Raw genomic sequence first — 24,085 nt, forward strand, 5'->3', positions numbered from 1 at the left:
GCGGCGGCTGCTTGTGGCACGGCCGTGCGAACCGTATCTTGAAAGCGAACTGCATTGTGGACAGAGTGCGCCCACTGCTGAAAACTTCACGCGCTGTGTTCTCACCGTTTACTTCGCTTTGAAAACAGACGCGCGTACACCTATCTTGAAAGTGAGCTGCGAAAAGCGCATAGTGCGGCATAAGCTGAAAGCTTCGTGAGCGCAGTGTATTCGCCGCTTCGGTCGCGTTGAAGCGAGAGCTAGCACGTAGGTGAATTCCCTCGCTGCTGCGTGTTCTATTTTGAAAGATATCGTGCGGTACGGACTGATGGACGGTTGGTTTTTCTTGTTGGGTAAGTATAGAAATGCTTACGTTATAAAAAAAATCGCAGGGTTCGCGAATTTCGCGATAAGAACCAACACCAACCTCACTCCCCCGCCCCCCGCTGAGCGATGCCGTCTTGATCGCCCCCTCCCGACCCCGGGAAAAGGGACACTACCTCTCTATCTCAGTTGAAGAAACGATGATGAAACGTTAACAACGACAAGAACGGCATTTCCTGAGTTGTCTTATGGCCTCCGAGATTTGCGCGCGAAGCTGGCGCGCGCGAACCTGGGAGGCCATAATTGGCCGCTTAACAACATAAAAAGACAAAGATAATGCCAAACGAAACAGTTAAAAATTCAAAGAACTGATCTTAGCTATACTGTTTGGGGAAAAGGAATAAAAAATTAGACAGCCGCAACACACGCCACTAAAGCCGCCACCGCCGGCATAACGCGGAACCAACGGTTGGCAACGTTCATTCGCGCGTCATTGCTTCGTCCGCTTCGTCTCCGCTACGAGAGCCGTCATCTTCTCGCGCCTAACGTTTTGTATGGTTTTGTTCTGTGCAATCTGCGCACATAGCTCATCGGTGGATGCACGTCTGCTCGGCGTCGCAATGCGGCCTGCGTCATTTTCTGGTGTTCGCGCAATCGGTGTGAAACATGTCGCATGTGAAATGTTTGATAGAAGTGCCTCACGTCCAAGTCAAGCCGCCGTACGGGTGTGTATGGCTGTGCGCCCCGTTCTCGGAAGCGTCGACGGGTTTCCGGCATGCGGATTTCAGGTATACGTGCAAATGCGTTTCGCCCTCCTATTGAGCTCCGGAGCAAAGCGTGCAATATTTCATGTGAAAGATGCAGCGCCCGTCATCATGGTGTGAATTTCGAGCGGCAAACGAGAACTTTGGCACTTAGAGCACACCGCGGCTGCTAAGTCAGCGTGGAAATTGTTTTACGTTACCGTAATATGTTGCTGTCAGTCTAATCTGCGGCTTGTGGACAGCTAGCCCATTGACTTTTTCTTGTGGCAGCGATAGGTATATAAATACGAGCGGTAACGATATTCGAGAGCAGAGAGTTGTTTCGCTCGATGTTTGGTCGTGTTCATGGCGTTATGAAAGCTAGAAAACTAACTGGCTTGATCGTGCTTAGTTCCAACTCCAAAGGCCGTAACATTGGCGCTGTTTATGTTTATTTTCGGTGTCACGAGTACCATTTTCATGCTTTTGTTGCATGAGAGTGGTAGCTGCTACGTGCCGTCTGGGCAGAATACAATAAAAGCAATTCCCTCACTTTCATACGTATGCAATGTGACGTAACAAAATTTCCAGCGTTTTATTCGGAGCGTAAATATCCAGTGTAGTTTAGTAAGAAACTCAAATTCTGTCTTAGCTTAGTAGGCGTGAAACAAGTGAAACTCTCATTCCTTTTTGAATTGTTCGCCCAAACCGCACCGCTCGGAGATACGTCATCGGGTAATTGACAGTAGCTTCGCTACGTGAGTTGTTTTATGCGCCAATATTGCCTGGTTAAGTATCCTGTTAATTTATGCCGACGCTCGTTCATCTTGATTTTAAGCGTTTGCTATCCCCGAGTACCGGACGATGCCAAACTTGTGAGGTGTAGCTAACGCGGGAAATTCAAAGTGGCGTGGCTGCAAGTTCCTGTTTTTACGTTTCTTGCATTCAAAGCCAACAGACACAGTATCACTGATCTATTTTCCATTTCTGCTGTACTTGATCAATCTAATGTGACAACTGCATTTGCGCTTTAATGTTCTCCATTTACTGTGTATTCAGCTTGGCTGCCGTCCTCTCTTCAGAGGATGCCGCTGTGATAGCTCTTTCGTATAGCACATGCTTCTAGGTCCTTGTGTTTCAAGGGCTCTGGCGAGGCAGCAGTGCTCCAAGTAATTGTACCATCCTATATATTTTATATTTTGCATCATTCTTCCACGATGGATTTTAATGTTCATAGTGTTCGTCATTAGTCATCGCCATAATTTTATAGCACGTAGATTTTACGCACTTTACAGCGACAATTTTTAGGCCAGTTTACAGCCAAGTCACATCTTCCATAATACATCGTCAACATTACCACTTGTCATGGCGCTCTTTGGCCAAACCTGGCCCTTGCGCCATAAAACACCACACATCATCATCATCAGCTTGGCTGCCAGAAAATGCTTGGATTTCTTTCAGTATCCAAGTGATGAAATATTTCACTGACGGCCGTGTGTGAAACACGCAAGATGACAAAACTGATAGCAAAATGATGAGATATTTCTTTTATAGCGTTTGGACTCGACTTTTGGTGAGGATGTCGATCGATCTTGGGCCTGGTGACAGCACACCCGACATCGCCAAAGTGCAGCCTATCAGTTGAGTGCCCCCGAATGGACCATCAACATCGGAAAATGAAGCAGAGCCAGGTAGGGGCAATCTTTACTTTGGAACAGAATACTGACAGCTGCCTCTTTTTTTAAGAACTAAATAACATATTTACAAACCAATCCTTTCTCTTTGTGCAGCCTACATAGAATTGTTTTTTGCTTGTTATACAGACTTTCAGAAAGCAGTTCTTCTGAACCCTTTTTGCATGCACAAATAAATAAAGAGGAGTGCACTTTCTGAAGAAATTGATGCACTGAAATGTGCATTCGACACACAATGAGATGCAAAATAACCAACAACTTTAAAGCGGTAAAAAAAAACAAGTTTGAAACATGTTCTAACATCATAACCCGCCTTGGCATACGGATCTAAATATAACAGCAACGGAGGTGCATGCAGAGAAGTGTTTGTAAATGTTTGCAAGATATGTACATTGTCTAAGAAATTGTTTTTATTTACTTGGAGCTTCTTGGTGCCATGGCAGTGCAGTAAAAGCTCAAAATGATGCCCCTGCTCCTAATAAAGCACCTTTAGATTTTAAAATTAAATTATGTGCTTTTACATTCCAAAGTCACAACCTGAAGTTTTGGGAGCCTGGCCTTCTTTAATGTACACCTGAATGTAAGTGCATAAGCGTTATTGCATTTTACCCTCATTGGAGGGCAGCTGCCATGGCGTAGATTGAAGCTGGGACCAGCATGACTGAGCAGCATGGCATCATAGTAAGTGGGCTATAACACCAGGTCAAAATGAGAAATACTGCTTAGAACTACCAACTTCTTGGCTCACAAGCACTTTGCACTAAGTTAAAGGAGTATGGAGTACTGACAGCGACCGTTTATGTACCAATTTCTTTTTAGGCTGACTGCATTATTAGGGTGCGAAGCTTCAATTAGTCAAAACCAGCCTAAATTACAGAACCAGCTCAAAACACGCACAATGTATAGCTGGATTTGGACATGAAAATGGAGTCAATTCATGTCGCCGAAAATGGAGGTGGCAGTCACACTATTTCATGCATTTTGCCTAAAACATAGTCAGTAATAATTAATTGATTTCTAAAATATTCTTTTCAAAAAGTTTTTTTCAAGCATGAAAGGAGGAGCCAAACGGTGTTCAGGTGCACGAGCGCTTAGTTGCACGGCACTCCTTGCATGTGTTCACTGGCTTCTTTCAAGCCTGAAAAAAAAAAATTTGTTGCACCTATTGAGCAATAGAAAGCTGGATTGGGAATTTTTCAGGATGCTCTACAATTTTCGCACTGACACTTTTGCTTTGAATATAATTCAGCAGTTAAATAATCTTTAATAACTAATTACCTAATTAGGAAAAATGTAAGAATTGGTTTCACTTCCTCAAAACGATTGCAAACGACATTACCTTGGTGCTGTCCAGCTACGTGGCACTTGTACATATTTAAAGCTTGCACATGTCATACAGGCCACCTGGTAATTACAAGGCATATATAGAAGTGGCTAAGTTGTGTGAGCCAGCCATGTGTAGCGAATCATGAAAAACAGCCATGTTTCTTTGACTTAAGGACATGCTAAGATTTACATGCTCGGCACCTTGTATCAGTGTGTTCTAGGCCTGTTCGTAGTTTAGCTGCTACATAAACAATATTTCTCCACGTGTAAGCTCATATGCATCTTTCAAGTATATTGCCTCGTGTGTCCAAAATAAACCATCCTCGCGCTTCCTTCATTATGTCTTCATCTGTTGCTGTGCTAAATTTTTAACATGCAACTGCACAAATTTTCATCTAGTTTTCATATTTCCTCGTTGTTTGGTGGCTTTATTTCTGAACAAGTTGTTTTCATTAAACCCTGTTGCACACAGCAGTACACAGCATTTCTGCCTGGAGTGGGAATTGCTTTTTTTTCAGATTGACATTAATACACCTTGCCTGGGCAATGTAAGGCATTCTACATAACACGGCCCCGCAATAATGTATTATATTGCATTCCAGCATCATTCAAAACTGTTTACTTACCAGATTAGAATATGTATAAGAGTTGGAAGTAACAGAACTGGAAGAAGCCAGCAGATAATGAGGCCAAGGAAAGCATACAGGAACATGTTTTAAGTTTTTTATATGAAGTATAGAAGTGATAAATTCTAGGTATGTGAAAGTGGATTAAAAGATATCCAGCTGTGGGTGGGGAACGGACACATAACCTTCACATTACGCATGTGATATACTAACCACTGGGGTACTACGGCCGTGTTCGAGCGTCGACAATCTGAGGGGCCATTGTAGACGGTTGAATGCTGCCTCGGTGGCACAGTGGTTAGTGCATCGCATGCCTAATGCAAAGGCTGTAGGTTCGTTCTCCCCCCATGCCTGGTTGTTTTTGACCATTTTCATTTCCCTTTATCATTTCTACATTTAAATAGAAAATTACACATAAGTTTCCACGTGCCTTCCCTGGCATCTTCCAGCTGTGATTCAGAAAAATTTTGACCCTCAGTAGCCTTTCTTCTCGTTTGGAAGAACAGGAGCTTCATTTTAAAATAATGAATTCACCTTATTCAGCATCTCAATGTGGTCTCAAATCTTATCACAGCATATGTATTACGAAGTGAAGTTTTAAGATGATGATATAGCATGGGACCTAATTAGTAGCCTTTGTGTACAGATATATGATTAGTACAATAAATAGGAGGATCTTAAGAAGCACTTCTAAAATGGTCTGAGCACGTGTTTAAAAAAACTAATCTAGCATGATTTCAGGCATAACTGTTGCCCCTGAAAAATATTTGGATCATCTGCATTGGCATTGTTTTTAGAGAGCACCAATACTGCTTTGATAGAAGTAGCCTCGTGGAACATGAAGCATCGCTTCTTGCTGAGTCAAGGAAATATTATCTGCATATCTGAGGTACATGTGTCATATGCTCGAATCCTGTTTAAAGGCTGCTAATAAGAAAATTACTTTATTTGCCTTCCAGAGATTGCTTCAGTAGTCTATGCTACTCGATCATAAACAATTTACCAGAGTGAACATTCATCACAGTTGGCTTTGCAATGTTTATGCAAAATACCACAATTGTCTACTAGGCATGTGACTCCACTAAAACTTGGAATTAATGACCAGTAAGATTTATGGGACCAGCAAAACTTAGTTTATTACTCCAGAACAAAATGCGAGGCACTTCGGTTATTTCTGCCATAGAATTTCTTACAGTAATTACTAGAGGGAGCTCTGGCGCTGCAGTCGTACCACCATGGGAATGACGGGAAGCACATGGATTTGTCTGATATTCGTGCTTGTGAATTCAGACGTTCTTGTGGCTTCGTATATTATACGCTATATAAATCTTATTGTCGTAAATTTCAGCGCAGTCTATACTCTTCGAAGTGCTGAAGACGGCGCCAACACGCACAATTGCTATTAATTGCAACGATTGAGCTTGTCCAGGTGGCCAAATCGAAAGGCGCCAAGAGTCTCAAGGCACTGGTATGCCCGCGATAAATTCATCAGGGCGTTGCACTCGCATGTCGTTACATGCCTCCGTGGCTTAATGGTTTCAATATCAGACTTCTGTTCTAGAGTTCCTGTGTTTGAATCCTGTCGTCGGACGATTTTAATGCTTATTTATTTATTACACAGTATATTGTTGAAAATGACTAGTTTACAAAACCACAAAGCCGTTTGAAGCCCAACAGACGAAGTTTAGGCAAATCCATGTACTTTCCATAATTTCCATGCTGGTACAGCCGTTCTTGTTTGATCTCCTGTGGACACTAACGTCAGAGTTCCCTCTAGCAATTGTATGAAACTCTGATTTCTGCACCTCGCTCGTGCAGAAGCGGCACCACACCTGCTGCGTAAACATGCACTACCTTTCGGCCAAGTGCAGGGAATGCTGTGAACTCGCCCTGTACAAAGCCTGCACTAAGTAAAACAAATCACAACGTGCAGTTGCTGCCACGTTGAACTAGTGGAATGAGTAGTGAAATGCAGCACCTCCTGAACTAGTTCAGAAAGTGCAGGTTAATCAAGTGGAGATTATATAGTAACAGAAGTTGAGTGATACTGCATTACGTTCACGAAATATACTTCATGATACTTTTCCATTTATTTCCTCAGTTATTAAGAATCCCTTTTGCATTGTTGGACAAAACTACAGAATGCCAACATATTTTCTAGCATTCACTGGTAGCAAACATGTCAAAACTTGTTCTAGTTTCTGGATTGTCGCTTTAGCCGTTAACCCCCAAGTTAATTCCGGAAAAATGTACCAAATTTTCCAAATTTCTTACGTACTCAATTTTTCGGTGTCATTCTCATTCTAAAAATATATTACTTCATTGGTCTCTGGTTAGAAATAACACAAAAATAAGAGCTGCTCTTGAGGGCAGCTTTCCCTCAATGCCGACTGTAACTCATCTTTGACAATAAGAGCAGCGTAACATTGGGCAGAAAGATTGCGACTCATAATAGGCGATATTGGTACTACCTCCAGTCACTACTAGAGCTTGGGATCAATGGTTAAAGGTTGCGACTTTGTTGCTGCCCAATTTTAATTCTGCAGCTGTGACACTTGGGTGTAGCGTGTGTATGTACGTGTGCATGTATTAAAATGACTTCACGCTAGAGCAACGCAACTGTAGTGCAGAGAGGCATTAGTCATCTTTATATATTTGCTTTGTAAAGATGCACTAAGTTTATTTTTTGCAGTATAGACTTGGCGCTCATTGGCCAAAGATGCCCTTGTGCTACTAAAACCTGTCAATTAATTCGCTTTTTGCAGTAGCAGCTGCTTATTCCTTTCTTCAAGATCGGTCTGTGAGTTTTAATTTGTTTTTCTTGAACTGTGAAATTCCCACTCACAGGACTGCATGTCATCTGAGGTGTTCCTTTTTCAATCAAGAATGTTGAGGTTGTGTTTGTAAAACTTGATTTCTTGCCTCAAACGAGCTTGTACAAACTGACCAAGCTGATAATTCTACCTGATTAAATATTAAATATGTTTCGGTTATGAACCCTCATAATGAATGACACATAGTATAAAAATTTTATCTAATGAAACAATTTAATGAAATTTTTCATGTTTTTCGCGTTCGTGTTCACTTCTCTACTCTCGTGTCCTGTCTGCATGCCTCACCTCTTCTTTTGCATATTAAATATCGTATAAACTTAACCATGCTTTTTACCACAGTGCAGGGGGAAAAGGTTCCGGTAACACCATGCATTCAGCATGGTGGCCCAGATGTGTATGCAAGCAACCTCCTTCATGTGGACCAAGAACTACTCTGCAGTGTCTCGCAGACTTCCATGCGAAACCTTCAACATTCTCGTCTCAGTGGAATGGCTGCTCATCTATCTGCGTGTCCATCACCAAGACGGCCAGTTGTAAAGCTCCTGTACCCGTTTAAGAAAGCTTAATGATTTTTTTATTTAGTTTTCACGGTTGGCCGTAGAATCTTAACATTTTTGATCTTTCTAACATTTTTACCTGGCACGAAGTGGTGCAATAACTTTAAACCAGTGAATGTATTTAAGTGATGCTCGCTCTAATGCCTATCTGGTTTTGTTTGTGTTTAAGAAATTTGAATGTCTGATGAGGTAACAGCATTTGAGTTTCTCATCGTGGCTCTTTTCAATGAGCTGCTAGGAAATAAGACGCAAAACTTATCACACGCCAGTTGTAGCATTTTTGTTTTCATGACTGAAGTATACTAGTTTCAAAAGATGGAAAGTGGGGAAAAAGCCTCAAGAACATAATCATCCTAGGATTGTCATGTCCTTACAACTCTGCAATGACTAATGCCTCATGCATCTTGGGAGCACATTGGTCACAATGCCTACAGGTATACTTGATAAGAGAATAGCTTGCACTCAAGATTTGCCACGCAGTTGATGGCTGATGGCTTTTGTTTGTCGTCTTCATGTTACTACTATGTATTCAATATTCATTTAGATGTGCTGCGGTTTCTTGCAGTCACATATATATATATATATATATATATATATATATATATGTTCGTTGCAATAAATATTTAGTTGAGAGTTAGCGCTCATCCTGTCTGCTTCTAGTCTGTGTCCGTGTCACTTCGCGCTACAATCCAAGATCATGTTACTGTACCAACTCGCCCAACTTTATATCCTTGTGTTCAAGACACACTCAGACTTGTTCTTACTTATGTGACCGGTTATTTTTGTGCTTTATAATAAGATGCAGTGCTTTTCGAATGAAAACGTGATAGTTCGTAGTAAGGTTATTTAAAAGAACTGTTCTGCTTAAAATTTAATTGAGCAAGCCTGTGCCATTATTCGGTGCTTATGTCTTTGTATTGGTATAGTTTTACTCCTTATCTTCCTTTTTTACATTTACAATGTGCAAATATTATTATGTAACCATTTCTCTTTAATGAAATAAATACTTTTCTTCTGACATTTTGTCACAAATTTTACAATGATTTTGTTCGATTAGGTAACCTTAGACTAGTTGATTATTATTCTGGTAGCTTAACTTACCATGCCTGTGGAATATTCAATGCAAGCACATGGTGAAAAATAAACTAAATTATTGGGTATAAGCAGGTCACTGGCAGTAAATGGAGCATACATATATTTCAGGAAATAGTGCATGCTTATATATTGAACAGCACGCACAGCTACTCATGCTGTTTTGTTCGTAAATGCTGAAACATTATTCGACTTGGAAGCACTTTGTTCTTTGCCTTTCAGTGCTACCTTTAAGTCATATGTGTGAAAGTACTAGTAGAAGCGTCCCGTGGAGATAAATGACAGCTTTGATGAATAGAGGTATAAAGTGTGTGCTTAAAACGGCAAAAAACTGCTTGACAGGCAAACGTATGCTTCTGTAGTACTGCACTTGTCACCGTCGCCAATCTATGCATTGCTTGCGCTCTATTGCATTGAATATGAGCTACAACAACGAGCTATGGTGTCTTTCCCTCCTGGTCGAGCTGGTGTTGCGAAAATTTTTGACCAAGAAAAGTGGAGGTTTTTAATTTCTGAAATGCATGTAACCATGCTTTTGGCTGTGTGCTGTTTCCACGGGGTTATAAGTACTGGTGCACCAAGGTGCGGAAGATCCTGTGTCCTTAGTGCAGCGCGCATCGTTATTGCGCTCTGCATCCTGCCGGCAGTGTACTATCACTGCAGAGGAATATTACGAAAAGCATGGCGTGTGTGCCTTGCTGCAATGGCGAAACCTTAAATTGTTTGCCTGAAAGGGTCGCACGTTATGCTACCACATGACGGACCAGAAGCGCAATATGACGACGCCTCACAGATTCTGGCTCATACTGAACAAGGTAGTACCATAGCTAAGGCTAGGCAGCATTCACAACAGCTAGTCTGCCCATTAACTACATGGCTGTAGTGAACACTCAAATACTTGCAGGGATAACACCCTTTTGGAAGGGTGTTGTCCATGCTACACCCATATTGAAAGGGTGGTGTCTGTGTTACACCCCATATAGAAAGGGTGTTGTTTGTTTTACACCCATAGGCGAGGTGACGTCATATTAACACCCCTTCTGTTGTGGGGTGTTAATTTGCCCCCCTTTGCTTGGGGTGTAGCAATACACCCAAAAAGGGTGTCACCCATGGGACAAGTCATGTACACCCTTAAGGGTGTTAAAATTTTTAGAGTGTAGCCTTGAAGCTGCCGAGCTTGAACACGACGTGGTTGTGCATACTGACCTGGCTGTTCGTTTCGCCGTACTCGTGCTGCTCTATAAGACCCTTTTTTGTCCACGCTGTGGCAGCAGTGCGTTAATGACCCCAGAGAACTTCCGGTCAGCCATTTTCGACAGTCCAATCAGCCAAGAAGAAAGTATTTTGTCGCATAGTATACTATGGGCTATATTCTTGATGTTTTCAGATATAAGGAACGTGCGCCGTACGTCTACCTCATCTGTGGGCTGTTTTTTTTTTGTTGCACTTAACACTACAATTCACCTGTCAAACATTCCAACTCCGCAGCAAAACTGGTGCCAGTTGGAGGGCCCTATAAGGTGATGGGCTATTGTAACATGTGCTGCTACTGAGGGCTTAACCGGAAGTCTTTCGGGAACTCTGTTTGTAAGCATCAAAGGTGTCTTTCTATCACAACACAAATGAAATCGGTTGCTAGGCGGTTTCTTCTTTTACGTGTGAAAGTCTAGTGACGTCACATGCCCGATGACGCACGCAGTAGGCCGCGTCTTTGCCCAGTCGGGTGGCTGCTACGTGACGTGTGCAATGACGCACACGTCATGTGAAACCCTGGAGCCTCCGCGGCGTCGGGGAAGCGTGCTCGTACTGCACGCCCGGAGGCGCGGGTTCGGTTCCCAGCCACACTGCAAAATAGTTTACGCCCTTAAAAGTGAGAAAAGGTGTAACTGTGTCTATAAGTGACACCCTTAGGGTGTTATTTATATAACCGATACCCTAAGGATTATTTACAGTGCAGACAGGAATGTACCAAATTTTCTTTTCAGTGCCATGAACTCACTTTGTATACAGGAACCTCCCTGAGAAATGTGACGTCAATCCAAGCTTTCTTGAAGTGTTTTTTTTTTATTATTTGCGCCGTCGGCAAGTTTCGGTACCATCTTACGGTCACGCCGACACCAACGGATTTTTGCGTAATGGGGCATATAATGATTTCGCATTAAAATTAAACGTAATAAGTGATATAGTTTGTATTACGGTGCATAGCTTACAGCTGCCTACATTCGCCGAATAGCATGCTTTTCGAAAAGTGTTCGGGACGATCTTAGCTGTGTAAGGCTGAGGCACACTTTAGCAAATTTTTGCCACCGATAAAGGAAAGTGGCGCTAGCCTTAAGATTTACGATAAGCATACATTGCCGCTCTTCGGTTTCGGCATGTGCCCTAAAGTGAGCTATCAAAATTTCAATTAGCACTCTTCATGTAATTATCGAAATTGTCCTCAAAATGTATCTTGCTAGTGATGCATGCCTATAGCCGCATAGCCTATGTGTAAAAATGGCGGTACTTGTTGTTATGACAGTTTCTTGTACTCTTTCACATGAGTGAAAAACACCTGGCATGGCATGCGCATCTCTGCCTTTCGCATGTATTTCACGAATACGCACATCGGAGTTCACTCCACGCTAACAGTTCCTTCTAGGAAGAAATGTGAGGCTCTAGTCATCTGTAGGTGCTTAATTTTTTTTCTAATTTTCAGAAAATTTTGCACAGTAATGATCACCTGAACAATAATTTTGCTCAGTACAATTTATTGATTTCAGCTTTTTTTTCTGTAAATACTAAGGAAACTCATCAAATTCAATGCAGTGGGTGCCCAGTAAAGCAATTTCTTCGTTATTACCATGTTATTCACGTAGGACATCCTGTCTGAGGTAAAGCTTCTTAACACGCTGTCCGTTCCTCTCCGCTGCTCCTTCAATACGTTTTCTTTTTTCCCTATTTGTCGAACAGGAAGCGTCACGGTCGTGGAGTGTCCGTTTCAATCTTGCGTGGACGACGGTAAGTCATCGTATTTCACATTCTCTACACTACTATGTAGTGCAAGCGAGGCCGGAAGAACCGCATTCTTGCAAAAGATGGGTGGCAACGGAAAGCGCATGCTAAAGAAACGCGCCAAACCTTTCGTCAGGCTTGGGGCATTGCAAACAGAAAGGTACGGTATGTAGGTGACACGTTGACCATCGTGCCTACAAAGTATCAAAGAGCTGCATGGCGCTAAAGCAGCTGAAACTTCAAACGAAAGCCAGTCAGTGTTCCTTTCCTTTTTTCGAGACGGTCCCGTTTCCCGTCGGATGATCAAGGACACACGTATAATCACCTCTACGACAGATGCAGTGCTTGCAACGTCACTGATTGAGCGCCACTTGGTAAATCATTTTATTCGAAACTCGCAAACCTCAATAGAAATATGTCCGCAGCAAAACAAAAATTACAAAAGAAAGAAAAAAGAACGCACAGAAGAAAAAAAATATAAAGGATTCGAGGTTAGTGATGTAAATGTGAAGCGGTCTGATGTAAACGGGAAACGTGAACGCAGGTGAAAAAATCTCGCTTGCGGACGCTACTTGAGGCAAAGAGAAACAGTGTCTACGCTGCCAATGAAGCTTGCCTCCTGGCACCAAGGCTACACGACATTTTCGGGTTGTCTTTTCTAAAGCAAACCAATCTGAAAAGTTTATTCTTGCAGAACGCTTCTCAATTACAGCGTTTTAAAACCCACAGGTACAACCAACTCTTGAGGTGAGGCCTCGCGAGGGGCCCCTTACGCAACACGCTCGCACCTAAGTCGCCCGTGACAAGACGTATTCCATCAATTTTTTTTACACGGAAGCTTGTGTACCCATAAAAAATTCCGACAGAACACATCAAACAAAGATTGTCGACGTGAATGAGGTTACCACTGAAGCAATGTGGCTGTACACCGTACTGCCAAATTCTCCACCTCTCTGTAACCGATTTTTTTCCTTTTTCAGTTCCCTGTTACCGACATCATCTTACCTTCTCTGAGGCTGACTTCTGGTTTTCGTTGCCCACTTGTCTTCTTGCAATCCAGATGTACATGTTGCTGGGCTAGTCGTTTCATACTGCTGGGCGCTCCCCTTCTTCTTTTCCGTCCTTCCTTGTTTGCGCCAAAGCGATATATATAATATATCGCTTGGATCTGTTTGTCTGTACGGGCACCTAGCCAGTCGACCATACCCATTCTGGAGGATCGAACAAGAATGTTCGCACACCTAGTGACGCATTACCACTTGCACATGCCCAATGACCCAAGTTGCCCATTCGGCCATTGACTCCGGCGGCGGCTGCGTATGGAGCGCCTGGGCACGGGCCTTATCTTGAAAGCGATTTGCGATGAGGCCAGAGTCCATTTCCGCCGAGGGCTGATAGCTTCATGTGCGCTGTGCTCTCGCCGCTTAGTTTGCGCTGAAGGAAAAGGCAGTACGAAAGTCACTTCGATCGCTGATGCCTCGCTCCGGGGTCCTGACAGCGAGTGTCTGCGGTCATCGAGTGATATGTGCTCGACGCCGCTTAGTTTGCGCTGAAGGGAAAGGCAGCAAGAAAGTCACTTCGATCGCAGCTGCCGCGCTTCCTTGCACCAGGGTCCTGACAGCGAGTGTCTGCGGTCATCGAGTGAGATGTGCTCGACGCCGCTTAGTTTGCGCTGAAGGGAAAGGCAGCACGAAAGTCACTTCGATCGCTGCTGCCGCGCTTCCTCGCACCAGGGTTCGACAGCGAGTGTCTGCGGTCATCGAGTGAGATGTGCTCGACGCCGCTTAGTTTGCGCTGAAGGGAAAGGCAGCACGAAAGTCACTTCGATCGCAGCTGCCGCGCTTCCTCGCACCCGGGTCCTGACAGCGAGTGTCTGCGGTAATCGAGTGAGATGTGCTCGACGTCGCTTAGTTTGCGCTGAAGGGAAAGGCAGTACGAAAGTCACTTCGATCGCAGCTGCCGCGCTTCCTCGCACCAGGGTCCTGACAGCGAGTGTCTGCGGTAATCGAGTGAGATGTGCTCAACGTCGCTTAGTTTGTGCTGAAGGGAAAGGCAGCACAAAAATCACTTCGATCGCAGCTGCCGCGCTTCCTCGCTCCAGGGTCCTGACAACGAGTGTCTGCGGTCATCGAGTGAGATGTGCTCGATGCCGCTTAGTTTGCGCTGAAGGAAAAGGCAGCACGAAAGTCACTTCGATCGCTGCTGCCGCGCTTCCTCGCACCAGGTTCCTGACAGCGAGTGTCTGCGGTAATCGAGTGAGATGTGCTCAACGTCGCTTAGTTTGCGCTGAAGGGAAAGGCAGCACGAAAGTCACTTCGATCGCAGCTGCCGCGCTTCCTCGCACCAGGGTCCTGACAGCGAGTGTCTGCGGTAATCGAGTGAGATGTGCTCAACGTCGCTTAGTTTGCGCTGAAGGGAAAGGCAGCACGAAAGTCACTTCGATCGCTGCTGCCGCGCTTCCTCGCACCAGGTTCCTGACAGCGAGTGTCTGCGGTAATCGAGTGAGATGTGCTCAACGTCGCTTAGTTTGCGCTGAAGGGAAAGGCAGCACGAAAGTCACTTCGATCGCAGCTGCCGCGCTTCCTCGCACCAGGGTCCTGACAGCGAGTGTCTGCGGTAATCGAGTGAGATGTGCTCAACGTCGCTTAGTTTGCGCTGAAGGGAAAGGCAGCACGAAAATCACTTCGATCGCAGCTGCCGCGCTTCCTCGCACCAGGGTCCTGACAACGAGTGTCTGCGGTCATCGAGTGAGATGTGCTCGATGCCGCTTAGTTTGCGCTGAAGCGAAAGGCAGCAAGAAAGTCACTTCGATCGCTGCTGCCGCGCTTCCTCGCACCAGGGTTCGACAGCGAGTGTCTGCGGTCATCGAGTGAGATGTGCTCGACGCCGCTTAGTTTGCACTGAAGGGAAAGGCAGCACGAAAGTCACTTCGATCGCAGCTGCCGCGCTTCCTCGCACCAGGGTCCTGACAGCGAGTGTCTGCGGTAATCGAGTGAGATGTGCTCAACGTCGCTTAGTTTGCGCTGAACGGAAAGGCAGCACGAAAGTCACTTCGATCGCAGCTGCCGCGCTTCCTCGCACCAGGGTCCTGACAGCGAGTGTCTGTGGTAATCGAGTGAGATGTGCTCAACGTCGCTTAGTTTGCGCTGAAGGGAAAGGCAGCACGAAAGTCACTTCGATCGCAGCTGCCGCGCTTCCTCGCACCAGGGTCCTGACAGCGAGTGTCTGCGGTAATCGAGTGAGATGTGCTCAACGCCGCTTAGTTTGCGCTGAAGGGAAGGGCAGCACAAAAGTCACTTCGATCGCAGCTGCCGCGCTTCCTCGCACCAGGGTCCTGACAGCGAGTGTCTGCGGTCATCGAGTGAGACGTGCTCGATGCCGCTTAGTTTGCGCTGAAGGGAAAGGCAGCACGAAAGTCACTTCGATCGCAGCTGCCGCGCTTCCTCGCTCCAGGGTCCTGACAGCGAGTGTCTGCGGTCATCGAGTGAGATGTGCTCGAATTTGGATATGCGCGCGTGACACCGTGCTCGTTAGTTTAATTAGTAAGCGAATGTTTACGAGTATTTACGGCCAATAACATTATTAATCTTACTCCGCATAGCCGTCTAGTAATTTGCTATCGCAATCGATGCTTCGCCTTTCGGGCGATACATATTTCTTTCTTTTTTTGCTGCTTTTCTCTGCCAAACTCGCGTAAATACGAAACCGTCGCGCGTGGAGGTTAGACTGATTTAATATCAATTCCGAAAAGAATGCAGAAACTCCACTGGAGTTTTCGAAGTATGCGTAAGCATACACCCCAATTTAAGTTGGCCCACCACCAAACTGTAGTTTGCCCACTCCCAAATTTCAATTTGGCCCACCCCCAGATTTCAAAGCTGGCCCACGCCCAAATTTCAAGTTAGCCTACTGCTAAATTTAAGTCGGCCCACTACTAAATTTCAGTTGGTCCACCGCTACTATAAGCTTCCCCGCGTATTTTGTAAGTAGCCCTATGTATCCCTACGGGTATGTTCTATTTACTTATTTTTTTCTTTAGATTGTTCCTTCTCGCTTATAAGGCTACCAATCACCTACATTTACACTATTATAACGATTGAACGTATTAACTTTGCACAACACGCATTTTTGTGCAAATGCAAGGCATCATACACTTTTCGCCTGACGGGGCTGGGGTGCGCGCCCAAAAATGCTTAGACTTTAAAAAATCGGCACCGCAGCCGCACTCGGCCGGACTACTTGGCGCACTAACACCATGAGTCCCTGTACTTTTACTTTTAATTGCAACAAGAAGTAAACCGCGGCTATAGCCCAACGGCGCGTGCTATGTAACAATTGGTTTCCCTAATTCTCCTTTGTCAAGTTTGGCTGTATTTATTTACAAAACAGGATTTCCAAGTTCTCTTCAAACTTTTTGAAATACGCATATTTTGGACTGTTCCTTCGTTTGTGCCACCGTGTCTTTAGCATGCTACCGATACTTCCCATCTCCAAATGCCGCCTTAATAAGAGTCGCCCAGCCGACGGAGCGCGCTGCTTGAGCGCCTTTCTGCCCAGCTATTTGATATGCAGCAGCGGTTTATGGGCGATGGAATGCGCCTCCGAGATCTCCGGCGCGAAGCAACGCGACGAGCCAGAGTCTTCGGGGGCGACGTCACAGCAATAGTAGCTGTGTCACTTTGTATGGCGCTGATGTCCTTGGATGAAATGCTAACCGGCAGAGATTTATTTAACTACTCAAACATAATAAGAATAATTCACGGGCTGTCGCATGCTTGGGTTGGTCATCAGAAATGATGAGAAAAAGTTATCCTTGTCGTAAGCGTGGACTGATCTCGTGACATGTTTCGAGTTCCAAGCCAAATAAATGTTCTGAGCACTGCACCCCGGCACTTATGTTGAAGTAACGCTTTATCCAGGAGCGCGCGTTATTCAGCCTGATTCATTCGTGGCGGAGTAATGCGATTTTTCGCTTTCCGCGTGATCAGCAAAGGGCTACAGCCTGGCATAACGATTGGAACAATAGGAGTTATAGTGACAAGGTGGATTTCTTTTGTATTGACAGCAATGTTCTTCCTGTCACGAGTCAGAACCTGGAACACGAGAATGCAAGTGAACGGGCACTGTCTGTCTGCACGTCGTGAAGTGACGACGACACATTCTAAAAGTGCTTGTGCAAACGAAGGTGTCAAGAGTATACAAACGTGCGATCGCCTATAGTCTATACTGGCAGCCACTACATATCGTGCGTGTTCTTGTTCCCCCTCCGTCTTCTCACTGCTCTCGTACCCTCGACAACAGCGCAGCGCTTCGACAATATCATGGAGCACGCGAGTGTGTCGGCTTGCGTGGACTTTTACGAGCACACTTGCGCCTACTGGAGAGAAAGGAACCCGGTACCCGACTACGCCTGGCGCCACTCGTACCTGGATCACATGCGCATGAACATCGAGGCGGACGTCCGCGACGCGCTGAAAGGTACACACGAACACGCCAGTAGGCTGTCTATATACCGCGGGATATTAGGGAGCTTTAGGTATGCGTGATGCGTCGCCCCAGTGAGGCGCTAGTCACGGTGTGGCGCTTGCCCCGCCTTTCCGCGTAACCTCGCGGTGTAGGCATGCCGCGGGCTCAATTATTTATACGGCTTACCGTCGTCGCGTATCGTGCTAGAGCGTAGAATAAAAATAATGGCGCAGTTGTGAATATTTAGGCTTTCAGAGCTTTCTGCATCGCGAAAGTATCACCAACGGGCTAATGCTACCGCGCCCCGTCTGCTAGGTGAAAATCATAGTATTTTCCCAGCTCGGAAAAAAAAAGAAAAAAAATAAAGAGAAAAGGAGAGCGCAAACGTGCTGATCTGAATGATAACGACAAAATATCGCTGCACTGTAACATAATTTACACCCTAAAAAGTGAAAAAGGGTGTAAATGTGTCGATAACACACACCCATAGGGTGTTATCTATAACTGACACCCTAAGAGTGTGAGTTATAGACACATTTACACCCTTTCGCACTTTTTAGGGTGTAAATTATATTACAGTGTGGTACGGCAAGAACGCTGCACTAAAGAAACATCTATGCTTTTCAGCCGAGAGTCAGAGGCGGGCGAGGTCTATTACTACAGGTCTCGTAACCACCATGATCGACATCTACAAAGGTTGCACCAGTAAACGTAAGTTCATTATACTATGGATTCTGTCGGTATTTTCGCGCATTGGAGTAGCTCTAATGCTAGGGCTAATCATTTGTCATATTAGAATGAATTCCGGGGTTTCTCGTGCCGAAACCGTGATTTGATTATGAGGCGCCCGTAGTGGGGGACTCCGGATTAATTTTGACCTCCAGGGGATCTTTAACGGGCCCCCAGTGCATGGGACACGGGTGTCTTTTGCATTTATTATAAATTTTCTTTCTGTCATATTTATCGACATGTGTTGTGTTTGCTACGGTGTTCTGAAAACGTTCGCCGCATGATACGGCCCTGCAAATGCAAGCCTTCTTTCCTTGGGATGGCTTTGGTGGAATTCAGGGTGTTTCAGTGAACACTTTAAAAAATTTGTGAAAATTACCTGTGGCAGATATCAACTCTAGTCCATGAGCTGGTCTACTCGAAGAGACAGACATTACTTGCACAAGAAATTGAAATGTGTAATCGGCTAATTAACAGAAAATTCACTAATTAAGTTTTAATCAATTACGTTTTGGCATGTATGGCGATTTACAAATTCTGAAGGTTGAGACCGCAAGGCATATCCACTTGAAGATAATTATGGGGATGACACCATTTACGAGATATGCGCCCTCAATGTGCCGGTAAAAATGCACTGTCGTTCCACTTCCTTAACAAAACGTCGTTTTATGCGTTGAAGCACAAGAGTAACTCGAACGCCAATATTCCTCCACAAAAGTTCGGAAGTTAATATCTCGAAATTGAATGCCATCCTGAGAATTCGTTCCAAGTGGCATCGGCCTTGCGAACTCCTCGGCTAGAATTTCTAAAGTGCAATAAGTAAGGTAATTAGTAGAAACTTAACTAGTGAATTATTGTTAATTATCCGGTTATGCGTTTCGATTACTTGTGCAAGTAAAGTAGGCCTCTTCGACTAGACCAGCTCGTTCCTTCGAGCAGACTAGCCCGGTCCGCGCCTTCTTACATGCATGACACATTTCGGCTATTCGCATATTTGAATAGTCATCGCATCCGTGAGTTCTGCCCCAGTTCACTTTTTTCGCGTTCGCTCTATATACGGTCCCAGTAGGGATGGAACCTTCTGTAACGTACTCTTCCGCGCGCGCGTTCGTCGTCGTCACGTGTTCCGATGTCCGGAAACGCGGTCGCAGAGGACTCGGAGAAGGGCAGGAAGGCGATGTACGACCTGGACGTCGCCATGTTCCGTGGCAACCGGCCGCTGGCGCAGGTGCTCTCCGAGCTCGTGCTGCAGTTCGACATTGACGGCTTCTTCCGGGTGCGGTTCCTCCGCTCGGAGTTCTCCTACCCCAAGGAGTACCTGGAGGTGAGCGAGCGCGTCTGCGCATGCGCCGTGGCTTTTCACGTTGCGCCTGTCGTTCCTCGTCGTGTCGCGAGGTGAAGCCCGTTAAACTGCGACTACCTTTGGTCTACACCTTTTCGCCGTGTTCCGTCCCGACAGTACGGGCTTCCGCCAAACACTGAACTTCATAAACTTCGAACTGTCGACTTGAGCGCGAACTGTGATTTACCGAAGTGAACTGGCCAGCGTCGGGTTTGCTGCGCGGATAACACGATTGTATGGTTAATACGAACGCCCGGCGGGGCTGCTTTTGCTGGTAAATTTCTGGACTAAGCTTTACTGCAGTCGATGCTTGCCGTAAGACCTGGCAAAGATTAGCTAAAACATGGAGACGGATTTGACCGTTACAGCTAATAATATCGTGAATTGCAACACGGTTGCTAGTTTTAATGCAGGAATCGGGAAACACGCGCATATTCATAAGGCTTACGCCCTTTTCGCATATTTCACATAATCGCATTAGGGGCGATTTTTGCATTCGCAAGCATCTGGTGCAAGGCTGAATTTTTTGTTGGCGAAGATCGGGCTCAGTCCGGTTACGGGGAAAATAAAGACAAACGTGCTGTCTGTCTGTCTACTTTCTTTCTTCTTTCTTTCTTTCTTTGCCTTTCGAAATATTATACATGTAGTACAAACACTTTCTGGACCCGTGGCGAGAGGCCAGTAGTGGGTCCAACTACAGTGTTCAGTCAGAAGTAGTTTAACTCATTGGGGTTTTAATGACGACATGGACTTTTACAAGGACATGGATGTTAGAAACTACGTTATACAATATTACACATTTTGAGTTGAAAAACTACTACAATAATCCAATGCAGCAGAGGCGGAGGAGGCAGCGGCACACAGACAAGAACTAGAAATGTCATGATAACAAAACTAAGCGCATGTAGTATTGTCTTAAGATTCGATGCCGACCGCGTCGTACGCATTCCGACGGAGGCAGAATGCAGAAGCGCTGGTGCGCCGTGCCGTGTGAAAAGCAAGCAGGAGAAAGGAAACATTGCTCTGTCCTTTGCTTGCTGCATTCTTCGTGATTTTTTTTATCGCACTGCTTCACTTCAAAGGCTTTGAGCAAATATTGCCGGTGCATCCATCATTTAGAGATGATTGGCGACTTTCAGCAATTTATGGTATATGGTTCGTGGGTGATTGTTGATGACGTGTTTTTGTGTAATAATTATTACGAATGACGGCACATATAGTACATATATCTAGAGACGCCCGGTGACCCTAGTTGGCATCAGAGCCTGGTTCGTTGAAGAGCGGTGCATATGCAGAGACTGCGCGCAAGAGGGTCATTGAAGAGCGACACATACCCAGTGGAGCATATCCTGTGACCCAAGTTGTCGCCGGAGAGGTTCACCGAAGATAACCACATACACAGAGTTACGTACTCATGAGTGGCCCAGCTTGGTCCGACGGTTGGGTTTAGACCCGATTCGCCCATCGCAGCAGCCCAGTCCTCTACTCATTGGATCATAGGGCACCCAGTGACCCAAGCTTGGTGTTATAGAGAGGTTACCCGCGGACATAAACACATAACGACATACGGTGAACTTGAGTGAGTTTCCAAATAGTGCTAACGTAAGATTGTAAATGTCGAAGTCAACACAATTACGAAACCACCGATGCCTGTGGGAGCCTCGCGGCTCTCTTTTCGTGTTCCACTGACGTTCTTCTTCAACAGCGCAAAGGGCCAGACGAGTGCACATTCACTGCGCCGTTGGAAAAGAATGCCTACACCAACTTGCCCAGGCGTCTACAGTGCCTCCACTGACGTGCTGCGCGGGTGTTTTGCACCCGGTATTGTAGCTCGACTTTCCCAGCCTGGTGATTCGGCCGGAGAACTTGCTGCAGAGGGGCGCCGTCCTCAAGGACGCCGACAGGCGTCTCCTGTACGAAGCGACCGTCGAGATGTACGACGCGCTGCGCATCCACGCGGTCCCCGAACGCAGAACGCGCGCCGAGGGGGTCGTCGACCTGGTCAAGGCCGTGGCAACGGTAAATTGGCCATCGGCAGACCTGTACACGCTACAGAAAAAAAAAAAAGTAACCGATTGCAGTTTCAATCACTTCTTTCGAGAAAAAAAAAAAAAGAAACGTAGTTGATTGCAGTTACCAACTAAGGTCCTGTGAAAATAATTGAACAATTAATAACCAAAAGTAATCGATGACATTAAAGCGACATTTTAACACTGCTTAAATGCAGTGAATGCACCGCGATATAGAATAGAACAGAAATGGTCCGGCTCTTTCAGTGCGTCCCCTGCAGACATCAACACGCTGTTCATTTTCACTAATGATTGCTTTGGAAAATTTTCTTCGTTGGTAACCTTCCCTCGCTTTTCTTGCGAAGACATCTATAGCAAACACTAAAAACTCGCTCGGTGTGTGCGCTCGAGAGAAGGACTGTGCTATAACGTGCCAGCACCTTGCACACGAGGATGTGGTTACCCAATGCCACTATGCGTGACTGTGTGTCCTCCATGAAGCGCAGCTATTCATTGTGAATGAATGAATGTGTGGTGTTCAGTGGCGTAAGCGCCAGGTATGGCCAAAGAGCTCCAAGCCAGTGTTGACGAGTTTGCAGTGGAGTTATGACTCCTATGAAGTTGATGTGACGTGGCTGTTGAGGCTAGGGGAAGACACTCCCAAACTATAGGGCCAGTGGAAAAACAAAATCGTCGACAGGTGATACGCTGGCATCGAGGTCCGAGGTAGACACCGCCATCGAGCCATAAACGTGCCGTTATATATTTGTCGGCCAACACCTGGGGAACCTCCTCCGGGCGCCCTTCGCTCGTTAGTCGTTCAGATTGAAACGACTGATTGGAAAGAACGCCTAAAAACGAAAAGGTTGCTCTTTGAAAAGGTGGCCAAATAACGCGCGTGTAATGTAGGTTAGTATAAAGCTGCGTGTTAGTCGGCCCTGAAGATACTGTTCGTGTGTGACAATCACAAAAAATAGGTGTATGTGAGGCATGCATATACCAGACACGTAGAGAGGTGTATGCGTTTAACAGTCTAAACCATCTGTCTGTATATGAGACAAGTCATCAAAGGAATTAAGCGAAGGAGAATTGAGAAGCAGCTCTTACCGCCTATGAAGTCTGCTTAGACGCTTCCACGAGAGAGAGAGAGAGAGAGAGAGAGAGAGAGATGGATGGATGGATGGATGGATGGATGGATGTTGTAAGGGGAAGAGACCCGGGGGTAGGTGCAGGAGGCCGATTGTGCGAAGGAGGTAAGCGAGGTTCATGTTTTCATCCCTTTGGACACTGTAGCTCCCGCGGAATTTGTGTGGTCAAAGCTGCGTCACCTGTTATAACTTGTTTCGTGAAAAATGTAACTGCGTGGTTACATGTAATTGTTTACTGAAAGAAGAGGTTGAATTAGCGCGAGCCTTACCAAGTAAACAAAGTAACCGTTAAGCTACAAAGTGTCCGAAAAACGTCATTGATTACGATTAATTATATACAAGTAATTACATTCACAAGTCTGGTCATCGGTATCGTCTATTAACCCCTTACCATATGGTGAAGGCCCACATATTCAACTAGAATCTCGTCCTCTTCTGCGATAAAATACATAGCGACTGTAACAAGAGAAATAATGTTAGTGTTATCTTTGCCTTAAAAGATTATTGAGGCCTGCTTCTGACACAACGCGCGTAGGAGAAGTTCGTAAATAAACCGGTTAGTTTCACAATTATACACTTTAAATCAACGCACAAGAAATACCAGGACGTTTGTTTATTGTTTACTCTCCTGCTGTGATGGTGTGATCGAGGAAAACATTCGGGTGATTCTGTGAGGCAAGCACTGATTGCTGTGTCATATATGGTGAAGCATTAAGTTATCGGCTATTTCGTGAAAAAAAAAATTGCCCGATAAACATGATGTTTTTACAGACTATAAACTTCTCGACACCATCTATTGGTGATGAACGGGTCAAAAACATGAAAATACCAGCGAAGCTTACGATGAACACAGCATGGGGCCGCGGCTGTGTGCCAAGGGTAACACGTAGGTGTTATGCTAACGGCAGGCCCAACAACTCCCGGAGGATGTGGAGGAAACTTTTTTTTAAGCTTGAGTCAAGCTCCTAAAGAATATACGAAGCTAAAGTTGACACAAAACCAAGGTCTAATAATGATCAGATCTGTATAATAAAGTAACGTCATCAAAATTTTAGGAAAGTTGTAGAAGCTGGATCGTGAGATAAATACACGTTTTTTTTTTCAAGCGGTCTTTCAGTATTCAGATGCCTGTCTAAGGAAGAAAAAAAAAAAAGAAAGAGAGAGAGAGAGAGAGAGAGAGAGAGAGAGAGAGAGAAGCACTGAGCGTTAACGAATATGTTAC

General features: G+C 45.2%; 1 protein-coding gene and 1 long non-coding RNA gene across 2 annotated transcripts in view; both read left to right on the forward strand.

Moving 5' to 3' along the window:
- Positions 1-848: 848 nt before the first annotated feature.
- LOC142559480 (uncharacterized) lies at positions 849-9,312 on the forward strand. Its single transcript, XR_012823126.1, has 3 exons — positions 849-1,091; positions 2,601-2,737; positions 7,866-9,312. It is a non-coding gene; the product is annotated as an uncharacterized LOC142559480 (long non-coding RNA).
- Positions 9,313-12,131: 2,819 nt separating this feature from the next.
- Positions 12,132-24,085, forward strand: part of LOC142560003 (uncharacterized) — a 28,795-nt gene continuing 16,841 nt past the window's right edge. Inside the window, exons 1-4 of the mRNA XM_075671737.1 lie at positions 12,132-12,175; positions 17,471-17,647; positions 18,263-18,346; positions 19,516-19,688. Of these exons, the coding sequence (XP_075527852.1) occupies positions 17,491-17,647; positions 18,263-18,346; positions 19,516-19,688 (414 nt within the window). The 5' untranslated portion in view covers positions 12,132-12,175; positions 17,471-17,490. The remainder of the gene's footprint in view (positions 12,176-17,470; positions 17,648-18,262; positions 18,347-19,515; positions 19,689-24,085) is intronic.

The sequence above is a fragment of the Dermacentor variabilis genome, chromosome 10 (assembly GCF_050947875.1).
Source record: "Dermacentor variabilis isolate Ectoservices chromosome 10, ASM5094787v1, whole genome shotgun sequence".
Classification (NCBI taxonomy): domain Eukaryota; kingdom Metazoa; phylum Arthropoda; class Arachnida; order Ixodida; family Ixodidae; genus Dermacentor; species Dermacentor variabilis.